At 50.7% G+C, this 11,082-nt stretch overlaps 1 protein-coding gene across 1 annotated transcript; it reads left to right on the top strand.

Annotated features, from left to right (window-relative positions):
- The first annotated feature begins 1,198 nt into the window (after window positions 1–1,198).
- On the top strand, window positions 1,199–10,850 carry ZNF619 (zinc finger protein 619). The gene is given in 7 exon segments (XM_066352008.1): window positions 1,199–1,382; window positions 1,527–1,604; window positions 1,740–1,816; window positions 4,293–4,434; window positions 5,011–5,127; window positions 8,531–10,070; window positions 10,072–10,850. Coding segments are annotated over 5 exon segments (1,959 nt in total). The 5' UTR covers window positions 1,199–1,382; window positions 1,527–1,604; window positions 1,740–1,792; the 3' UTR covers window positions 10,208–10,850.
- Window positions 10,851–11,082: the final 232 nt, after the last annotated feature.

The following is an 11,082-nucleotide window of genomic DNA, read 5'->3' as shown; positions in this document are numbered from 1 at the left end:
CTTGAGCTCCTGGGGCAGAGGCCAAGGAGCCATCCCCAGCGCCCGGGCCATCTTTGCTCCAATGGAGCCTTGGCTGCGGGAGGGGAAGAGAGAGACAGAGAGGAGGGGGGGGGGGGGGTGGAGAAGCAAATGGGCGCTTCTCCTATGTGCCCTGGCAGGGAATCGAACCCGGGTCCCCCGCACGCCAGGCCGACGCTCTACCGCTGAGCCAACTGGCCAGGGCTCTGTTTAGATCTTTATATACTCAAATACCATTATGTTTCTCAGAAGATAACCCGGTAAGTGGCGTATGGCTATAATAATGTCAGAACAGAACAAGCACTTTGACTTAATAGTACAGACCCAGAATTTGATATGTGCTTTACGTGAATTGACGGACTCAGTTTGAGGATAGAAAGGCTAAGTTAGTTTAAAATGAACAACCCACAACCACGCAGTTCCTTGACCCACTCCCTGGAACAGCTTGCTTGGAAAACAAGCAAATGGTCAGGACAAACGGTTCGAACCTCCCCCTCACACCCCTCCTCTCCCGGAGACACGAGGGACACACGTCTGCAGACAAAGGGAACAGACACTGTCCATGTGAAAGCTGTGTAAGACTCAAGAAAGCCGGCTTAGGGGAGCCCAGCGGCTTGGTGCTGTTGGACCTTGCTGCTCCGCAGGCAAATAAATCCCCTTCCTCCAGCACGTTGTCTGAGTGCGTTTGTCCTCCACCGGTCGCTTCCTTTGCTCCCGCAACAAGCTAGTATTTTGAACGTATGAGTTTGAAACTATAACCATTCTCAACTGAGAAATTGAGGCATAGAGTTAAGTAACTTGCATAAGGCCATACAGCGAATAAATGAAAATAGGGTTTGAACCCAGACAGACCCCAGACTTCATGATTTTAGGGCGCAGTCTAATCAGCCAGCAGCTGGAGACTGCCGCTACAAATTCGTTCGAACTAGTGATGTCAGAGCCCGAATTCAGAGCATCACAAGAAGTAGTATGTGGAGCCTCTGCCCTTGAACAGATCATAAGAGCCAGAGCCCGAGCTGTCCCAGCGTGGGGGGCGGGCAAGGGGCGTGTGCCTCTGGCTTGGGGGAACCATGGAGAAGGGCCAGCCTCTGGGCTTCCTAGAGAGGCGGAGAGCGCCGCGCTCGTGCTTCCGCCTTGGCTCAGTTCCGCTGGGCTGTCCCCGCTCCAGTGAGCGCCCGGAATTCTGCGACCTTGTGTCCCAGTGCTGCCCGGCCGCTGCGCTCCTGGAGCTCGGGCCCACCCTTCTGCAGGCGGAGACGCCACCGAGACCTTCCTGCCGCTGGGAGCTGGTCTGACGTGCTCGGGTGCTCAGGGTGGGGGCCGGTGATGCTGCTGGTCGCCTGCTTCCCGGGCGGAGGGTTCAGGTCCCGGTCGGGCCCCATCAGCCTGGTCCACTGGGTGTTGAGTGTCTTTCCCTGCCTGCCCCGTTCATAGTGGGCCAGGGATTTTCTTAAAAGCCACAAATGCACTGCAGTTCTTGACTCTTGCTTCATGGATATTCTGTCTAGGAATTTCCAGCCTCACCAGGCAAGTTTGTAGAGTGTACGGACGGAGCAGTTTCAGCGCCCCAGGAATCACTAGAAAAGGTGCATTGAGAACATCCACAGGGTCCTGAGAATATGCTTCCCACGACGGAGGGAGGAAAAGGCGGCCAGTGTGGGAAACAGGACAGGTCAGTCTCATTGTTCTCATTGTGGTTCTCTCTCCTCTCAGCTCTGCAGATTCTTGCTGTGCCAAACAGAGAGGGCAGTGCTTGAAGCCGGGGCCATCAGCCATGCCCCAGACAGTGTGGCTCCAGGTGAGCTGAGCTTTCTTCTGGCTTTCGTATTCTGAACAGATATGAGAGGTTACTAGGACCAGTAACCTGAGACGGCCAGTCCAGTGCTTAGCTTGGCATCCACAGTAGAGCCTGGCAGAGGAGTATGCTGGTGCAGTTGATGAGGGAGAGTGGGTCAACTTGGGAGGATCAGATTGGTTCGGAAAGAGAGAAGCACCGGCCAAGAAATTCTCCTAGAAATGAAACTACTTCCGTGCCCACTGCAAGTAGGGTGCACAGATGAGCGGCTCTGGCCTCTCCAGTGGGCTTGTTAGGAGGCTGAACCCCAGGCCCCATCCCAGATATGGGAATCTGCATTTGTACTGTATCTTCAGGATTAACAGACAGGTTAGAGTCTGGAGAGTGTTAGACCGCATGGCAGTACACAGAGGGCAGCTCCTGAGCTTAAGCAGGCATTCCCATAGAACGAGTTTGCCCTGCAGACCATGAAGTTAGCGTGCAGTGAAGCCAAAACTGGCTGCATTCGGAGGGGGTGGATTGATGAGGGAGGTGGGTTTTTGGAGGAATGGTGAGTGGAGCTGAAGATTGGGCCTCTAGCCCATTGCCAAGACTGCAGCTTGACCTCTCCGAGAACCTGTGTCCTTTGTTGACACAGATTCCTGCAGCATTGGGAGCGCTTGTCTGTCCGGAGTTTTCTTACTGGTGGAGGAAGGTTTCACTGAACTTTTCTCCAGTGCTCCATCCCAGGGACTTAAGAGCAGTGTATGTTTGGTCCCTTGTAAACATTGGACCACCCACTTCTGTTCCAGCATTTAAGCCAAAATTAGTTCCAAGTCAGGAAATGTTGAAACATCTGTGGGGGCAGGCTTTTCTCTACTGGTCCTTTGCCTGGAGTATAGTAGTCAATCGGGGTAATGTGCCACTAAGAAAATCCCAAGTGACAGTGGCTTAAACAAGATAGATGCTTCTCATGTAAAAAAGGCCTGGGAGAGGCAGTTTAGTGCTCGTGTGGCAGCTCCACTGTTACCATGCAACCAGGCTCTTTCTTTCTGCTTCATTATTCTACTCTTGCTCTGGTGCTGAAGGCTACCTCATGGTCCAAAGTGGCTGCTTGATCTCCAGCCATCATGTGCATTCCAACTAGAACAGGAGATACCAAAAAAGACGAACCTCTCAGCTAACTTTGCTCTCTTTTGGGAACCTTGCCAGAAGTCCTTGATAAAAACTAGGGTTCCATTACTAAGAAAGGGAAAATACACACACACGACTGTCAATCTGCTGCATCTCAGAAACGGTTTTTATTTGGAATCCTCTAGGAAGTTTCCCCACTCTCATCCATGGTATTAAGTGCTGAGATTTATAAAACACCAACAGTCAGGTGATATGTTAGCGCATTATACCTGCTCCTCAAAATTTTTTCCTAGATTTAGCATCCATTGATGATTCTAGTCTGAACCAGTCTTTGTGATGATGGCTGCCAGTCCTCTCGTACTTCAGTAGCTATTTCTTCCATCCATGAGAGACCGAGCACAGAGGGAAGGTCGCTGGCATCACAGGAATGGACAGCATACAGTGGGAGTTGGAGAGATGTCCCAGTGGGACTGAGTTATGTATAAGTGGTCAGTTCATTTGAAAGTTTTGCTTCCTTGTCCAACCTTGTAGTATCAATAAATAGATAAAGAGGGCTCCCATTTGTCTATTTGAAAGTGCTTACTATTACTGATCCACATCTAAAAATGGGAATAATAATTCGTACTTCACAGATGTGTTCTAATGATTGGGTGAATCGATAGGGAACTAAATGACACGGGACAAAGCACAGAGGCCTAAAGCACCGTTGATGGTTTCTTCTCTCTTGAGGCCCCAGCAGGGGGTGGAACAAGACACCTGGTGAAGGGGGCAGCCCTGGCAGGCGCACGGAGCTTGTTGATCAGGCCGTAGGTCCATGCTCAAGGCTAGAGACTGCCAGCCGTCACTTGAGTCAAATCTGTTAGGAAAGGAGAAGGTGACTGCATGGTGCTCTCAAGTGACAACCAGGCTTCTGATTAGGCAAGATGTCAGAAAGAGGGAGAATGACCCAGAGTGAAAGGAACTTGACGTAGTAGAATTGTCGCTCTGTCTATAGTAAAAGGCGTGGCAGGGGGAAGCCACAGAGCAGCTGATGGGGGCCCTGGAGGGCGCTTCAGGATGGATGGAGGCACCTTGGGAAGTGTGCCAGCAAGGTAGACCCAGCCCGTAGAACCAGGCGTAGGGTTGACGTGATCACCAGGTAGACAGGGGCCGGTGCTGGACTGTGTGTTTGGGATGCCAGTACTGGGCCCTAGAAGGGCGCATATTGAAATGGGCGTATTGGGCCCTAGAAGGGCGCTCATTGAAACGGGCGTGCCGGCTGAGGACTGCCTTGGACTGGGTGCTGTGTGGCTCAGAGCCACGGATTCTGGTGGATTCGTCCCTTCCCTGGAGTTCAGGCCCCTCCTCTGTCCTTCCACCTGAGCAGGAGTTTTGGTCTCGGGAGTCAGTGACCTTTGAGGACGTGACTGTGTACTTCACCCGGAACCAATGGGCCAGCCTGACCCCCGCGCAGAGGGCCCTATACAGGGAGGTGATGCTGGAGAACTACGCAAACGTAACCTCCTTGGGTGAGCCCCCCTTCCATTCTGAGACGGCTCCTCCCTCGGGGCTCATGGCCTCCTCCTTGGCCAGATGGAACCTCTGACACCAGCTGGGTTGCTGCTCCTGGGCTGAGCTCCCTAACCCAAGTTGCACGAGTAGCTGATAAAGGAAGTTCTAGGTTCACTTTGGTTTAAACAAGACTTCCGTCTTCCTTTTCCTGGTGGGGACTGTGTTGGAAGGGGCTTTGCTCTGGGCACGGAGAGCAGGGAGGTTCCTGGTGGCCCACCTTCATTCCTGCACCCTTCCAGCTCCCCGAGGGGACGTGGGCCCCCGCTGCTCTGCGTGACTGTCCTGGGCCCCCACGTGTATACCTCCGACAGCGTGGGAGTTTTCTGTCCTTTCAGATGGAGCTGGGATGAGTGTCCTCCTGAGCAAAACAAGTCGGGCCCCTCTTTGGTCCCCGGATTCCCGGATTCTGTCCTCACTGACCTCACTCATCCCTGGGACAGACACTGCTCTGCTCACCTGGCAAGCAGAGGGTGGACCTAGCCGGGTCGGGAGGGCCTCTCCTCAGCTTCCTGTTCCTTTGCTTTCTCCTGCAGTGGCATTTCCGTTTCCCAAACCGGACCTGGTGTCCCAGCTGGAGCGAGGGGAAGCACCCCGGGGCCTGGGTCCCTGGACAGCTGTCGGGGCGGAGGACACGAGTGGCGTCTGCTCGGGTGAGCAGGAGAACCCTCCCCTTCCGCTCTGGCTCTGCGTCCTCCTGTCTTCTGATGATTTAACGTGAGACAGCTTTTCTTTCTGTCACAGGCTGGTGGGGAGAAAGTGGCTATTCTTATTCAGGAAAGTGTCCCATACTAGAGCTTCGGCCCCAAACTGGAGAAGACCCGTCTGAAGATTTAATTTTCTGTCATTTTTCTTTGGAAAACTAAAGGATTTGAAACACTTAGTGAAAATAGGCTTCTATGAGTCAGTGTAGGAATATAAACAGAATGTAGTGAAAACTTGTTTCTGTAATAACACGTCTTACTCTGTGTGTGTGTGAAACTGTATATAAGAATGAAATTTTTATGAATCCTAAACACTAAATTAAATGTTAGGTTTTGAAAGAAGCCTACTCAGTCTGACCAGGCGGTGGCACAGTGGATAGAGCATCAGTCTGGGACGCAGAGGACCCAGGTTCAAATTCCTGAGGTCGCCGGCTTGAGCGCGAGCTCATCTGGCTTGTCTGCTGGCTCACGTGGGGTCACTGGCTTGAGTATGGGATCATAAACATGACCCCATGGTCACACTTGAGCCCCCAAAGGTCACTAGCTTGAAGCCCAAGGTCACTGACTTGAGAAAAGGGTCATTGGTGTGGCTGGAGCCCCCCATTCAAGGCACATATAAGCAAGCAATCAATGAACAATTAAGGTGCCGCAACCAAGAATTGATGCTTCTCATCTCTCTCCCTTCCTGTCTGTCTGTCCCTCTCTCTTTCAATTGCTAAAAAATAATAATAATAAAATAAAGAGAAAGAAAAAGAAAAAGAGAGAAAGGGAAGGAGGGAGGGGGTGTGGGGAGGGGAGGGGAGAAAGAAAGAAGGAAAGATCCTGTTTATTTATTTGGAATGAATGGTTTCCTTTTTTGAAAGGTAGTTAACTGAGGCCTGGCTGGGTAGCTCACTTGATTAGAGCATCATCCTGATACACCAAGATTGTGGGTTTGATCCCTGGTCAGGGCTCATGCAAGAGTCAACTGACGAATGCAGAAATAAACAAAACAGCAAATTGATATTTCTCTCCTCTCTCCATCTCCATTTCTCTCCCCATTCTCCTCTCTCAAATCAATAAATAAAAATTTTAAAAAAAAGAAAAGAAAGCTATTCAGTTGAGGTAAATAACGAAACCACCCAGACCTGGCCTGTGGTGGCACAGTGGATAAACGGTCGACATGAAATGCTGAGGTCCTGGTACAAAACCCCTGGCTTGCCGGGTCAAGGCACGTATGAAAAGCAACTACTATGAGTTGATGCTTCCTGATCCTCCCCACTTCTCTCCGATCTCTTCTCTCTCTCAAGTCAATTAAAAGAAAAAAGCCTGAAATTTGGTGTGTATCCTTTCTCCTTCATTTGAATCTGTTCTTATACTCTCTCAATTCCTGATGCCACTCAGAGCCTCTGTAAACCTTTCTCATTCAACACACACACACACACACACACACACACACACACACACACACACACACTTCGTCTTAATCAGTGCCTTTGTGTTGACTTTAGCACTTGAGCTCATCTAGATGAGAAACCTTTCCCAGCAGTCTGCCTGCGGGTGGCAGTGTTTCCCTCTGGCTCAGGTGCACACGGCCTGTTTAGCCTGCCAAAGGCTTTGACCAGCGTTGTTCACTAGAACTGGGCACTGACGGAAGTGGCACGGAACTGTGCTGTCCACTGGCGTAGCCTTTCGCCACGTGGGCACTCGATGTTTAATTTTGTTCCATTTTAATTAATTTTAATGACCACATGTGGCTAGCAACCACCGTGGACAGTGCAGCCGTACACAATTAAACGAACAGCCTCTAGCTGCTCTTTTCAGCTTCCAGGTCCATGGGTTTCACACTCTAGTGTGCATCTGAGTCACTTGGAGGCTTGTTAAAAATAGACTTCCGGACACCATCTCCAGAGATTCAATTCAGCAGGATTGGTGTGGGGCCCGAGAATGTGCATTTCTGACAAGTTCCCAGATGATGACCAGGGACCACACTTTGAGAACCACTGTTCTTGAGAATCTCAAACCGTGTTTTTCGACCTGTGGGTAGCAACTCATCAACGAGTTGTGTTCAGCAGTGAAGAATTAAACTGTGCTAGAGTACGTGAAAGAGACCAAAAATAGTATAGAATCTGTCATAAATGCATCAATTTTATTAAGGGCATTTTGTGAAACTTTTGTTCTATTTCAGTGTTTGTGTGTGTGAGCGTTTATATGTATAAGCATGCATGTGCTGGGTCAGAACCTAAAATTGAGTATGGTCACAAAAGCTTGAGAAGCGACACTGAGATAGAAGTCTCATTTGTCTGATCCTTGATGCTTGAAAAGGTTTCAGTGCAAAAAGGCAGAAAGGTTTCCATGTCATAGCGGCACCCGTGAGAGCACGAGCCTCCCCCATGCGTCCCAACTGCAGTCTCCAGTCCTGGAAAGGTTTGTTTTTTTACTTTTTTTTTTTTTTTTTGCGACAGAGACAGAGAAAGGGACAGACAAGATAGGAAGGGAGAGAGATGAGAAGCATCAATTCTTTGTTGCGGTACCCTAGTTGTTCATTGATTGCTTTCTCATATGTGCCTTGATCGGGGGGCGGGGGGCTACAGCAGACCGAGTAACCCCTTGCTCAAGCCAGCGACCTTGGGTCCAAGCTGGTGAGCTTTGCTCAAACCAGATGAGCCCGCGCTCAAGTTGGTGACCTCGGGGTCTCGAACCTGGGTCCTCTGCATCCCAGTCCAACGCTCTATCCACTGCGCCACCACCTGGTCAGGCCTGGAAGGGTCTTGACCCGGCACGTCTTTTTCCTTTACAGAGATAAGCCTCTCTCCCAGAGCACAGTGCGTGGGTTTGAAACAGGGGTCCTTCCCTGAACTCTTCACAACCAGCATGTTACAGACCACGTTCTCCCTGGTCATGCTTGTGATAGAGAGCATCTCTTGAAAGATTACAGGCTGTTGTGAAGTGTTGAGTGTCTTGTCTGGGCTTTGGGGTCCGCTGTTGCAGACAGCATCTCCCAGCTCTCTGGACACTGTGTGGTGCTGGAGCTGCTCAGCCCAGGCTCTCCTCCAGTTGGGAGATCTCTCTCGTCACCGTCAGCTCCCTCTGCTTTCCTTCCATGCTTCCCACTCCTGCGATTTTTCCACCCTGTTCCCTGTTTTCTTATTCTGTTGTTCTCAATTAACAGCTTCTGGTGTCCGCACTGTTTGGTGTCCTAATGGCACTGTCTGCCTCCTCCACCTCTAGTATGTTTCCTTTCCCCTCGGGGCACCATCCGGTGGCTCTGCCTCTCTCCAAAAAGTGTGTAGGTCAGGGCTAACTAGTAGTGCTAATCCTTTTCCCCTTTCAGTGCAAATAAGTGCCCCTAATGTTTTCTTTTTATCATTAGGTGGTAAAACAAAGACAGAGAATGAGGAGCAAACTCCAAAGCTGAGCATTCCTAGAGAGCCAGAACCCCCCGGGCTGACCGCAGGGACGCAAGTGTACCCTCACTTTAAAGACAACTTAGAGAAGCCACAGCTCTGGGACATGGGGAAGAAAACAGACTCAAAGAAAAGAGACTTCACAGACTGGACAGTCCAGGATCATCAATCCTCCATCATCAAGAGAGAAGGGACAGCTAGGAAATTGGAAGGAAGCAGTGGTGTCGGCCCACATCTCATTACGTGGCGTCTCCCTGGGGAACAGGTGTGTTATCAGAGTGGTAAATGTGGCAGACATTTCAGTCAACATTCAGACCGTCACCAGTATCAGGGAAGTCACACCAGTGAGAAACCCTACAAATTTGAGGAATTTGGGAAAGCCTTCAGATATAACTCAAAACTGTCACGGCGCCAGAAACTGCATACTAGGGAGAAACTGCACTCATGTCAGGAATGTGGACAAGCCTTCAGGCAGAATTCCCACCTCCTTCAGCATCAGAAACTCCATGGTGGAGAGAAGCCCTATGAGTGTAAGGACTGTGGGAAAACCTTCAGCTACAACTCGACACTTACTCGGCACCAGCGAATCCACTCCGGGGAGAAACCGTTTCAATGTAAGGACTGTGGAAAGGCTTTCAGGTGTAGCTACCAATACATCGTCCATGAGCGAGTTCACACTGGGGAGAAACCCTATGAATGTAAGGACTGTGGGAAAACCTTCAGGCACAACTCAACACTTACTCGGCATGAGCGAATCCACTCCGGGGAGAAACCCTTTCAGTGCAAGGACTGTGGAAAGGCTTTCAGGTGTAGCTCTGACTGTGTTGTCCACGAGCAAGTTCACACTGGGGAGAAACCGTATGAGTGTAAGGAGTGTGGGAAAACCTTCAGCTACAGCTCAATGCTTATTCGGCACCAGCAAATCCACTCCGGGGAGAAACCCTTTCTGTGCAAGGACTGTGGAAAGGCTTTTAGATGTAGCTATGACTGCGTCGTCCACGAGCGAGTTCACACCGGGGAGAAACCCTATGAGTGTAAGGAGTGTGGCAAGGCCTTCCGCCGGAACTCAGTGTTCCTCCAGCATCAGAGGGTTCACACTGGGGAGAAACTCTATAAATGCAGTGAGTGCTGGAAAACTTTCAGCTGTAGCTACCGCTTTATGGTACATCGGAGAATCCACACGGGTGAGAAACCTTACGAATGCCAGGAGTGTGGGAAGGCGTTCAGTCAGAAAACCACCCTGGTTCAGCACCAGCGAATTCACACTGGGGAGAAACCGTATGAGTGTAAGGTGTGTGGGAAAACCTTCAACTGGAGCTCAAGTTTCGTGGAGCATCAGAAGTTGCACACTAAGAAGAAACCCACCCAAGTCACAGGGCCACCTGCAGTTACACCCCGCTCCCCTTCTCTACTCCTCTCCCCTCCGCCTTCCCCACATGCGTGCGCAGCCCCGGCCACGCCAGGGCCGCCTCCGTCTTCTCTGCACGGAGGGCTCCTTCCTTCCTCCGCCACTCTTCCTGCTGGCCCCCTCGTCTGAGAGGACTGGCTCCTCACCTGTCCAAGGACCGCATTGCTTTCAGGATCTTGCTTCTCCCAGGAAGCCAGCCGCTCAGAGCCCGAACCCTTTGTCCTACTCCGTGTGAGGTCCCTTACGTGCTCATCTCTCAGTGCGCCTCAAGTTTTCCGTTTCCATGGCTCCTGATTATGTCTCAGTTGATACTCTTCTGGTCTTGTGTTAGTCAGCATTATTTTCTCAACTCCATCTTAAGGTCTTACATTTATTGACCATGTTTGATCACTGGCTTCTACCCCCTGGGTAGGAAATGGCAGTATTTGTTTTTTACAGTGTCCGGTGTTGACCTAGTATTAATATATAGGTCATTGGTATAGGGGCTGCCTGAGTGTCAAGTTTGCAGAACATTCTGGGTTTTAGGAGTACAGAATTACCAAGAAATGGGCCATGATAATTTGGGGAATGGGAGGAATGCAAAGCCCATGGGAGAAAGTAGTTAGAACGTATCCGATAATTGCTTTGCGGATTTAAGGAGGGCCATGTGGTGGCCCAGCCGTGAGGCTCATTGTGAGGCACTGGAGTCTTGGACTTTTCACCTTGATGATGAACATAAGGCGGATCCTGTGTGATCAATAAAGGAAATAGTCACTGAAACGAATGACTGGAAGGGTATCTGCTTTCTTCTGTTCGGCTCCTTTGCTCTTTCTCCCCATAGCTTTCAGTCTAGTGCCCGCTCAGTTAAGCAGGTAGGAAAGATGACTTGGGCTGTGCAGTTTCGGGCAGGGCCTTGGGGAGGCAACGTTCAGATTACACACAGGGCGAGCTGGGTGCGCTCACTGGTGAGCACAGAAGGAGGAAGAGAGACCTGGGAGGACTTGCGGTCGGAGCTCCTGCCTCGGAAGAGTCGGTTCCCGATCGGTTACCATACGTGCACTTGGACACGTTCTTACACCTCCTCCACGGCCCCTGTGATTAAAGCTGAATCTGTGAGTGGGGGTACTTACA

This window comes from Saccopteryx leptura, chromosome 10, assembly GCF_036850995.1.
Source record: "Saccopteryx leptura isolate mSacLep1 chromosome 10, mSacLep1_pri_phased_curated, whole genome shotgun sequence".
Lineage (NCBI taxonomy): Eukaryota > Metazoa > Chordata > Mammalia > Chiroptera > Emballonuridae > Saccopteryx > Saccopteryx leptura.
The sequence above is the reverse complement of the archived record's forward strand: the minus strand, read 5'-3'. Positions and strand labels throughout refer to the sequence as shown.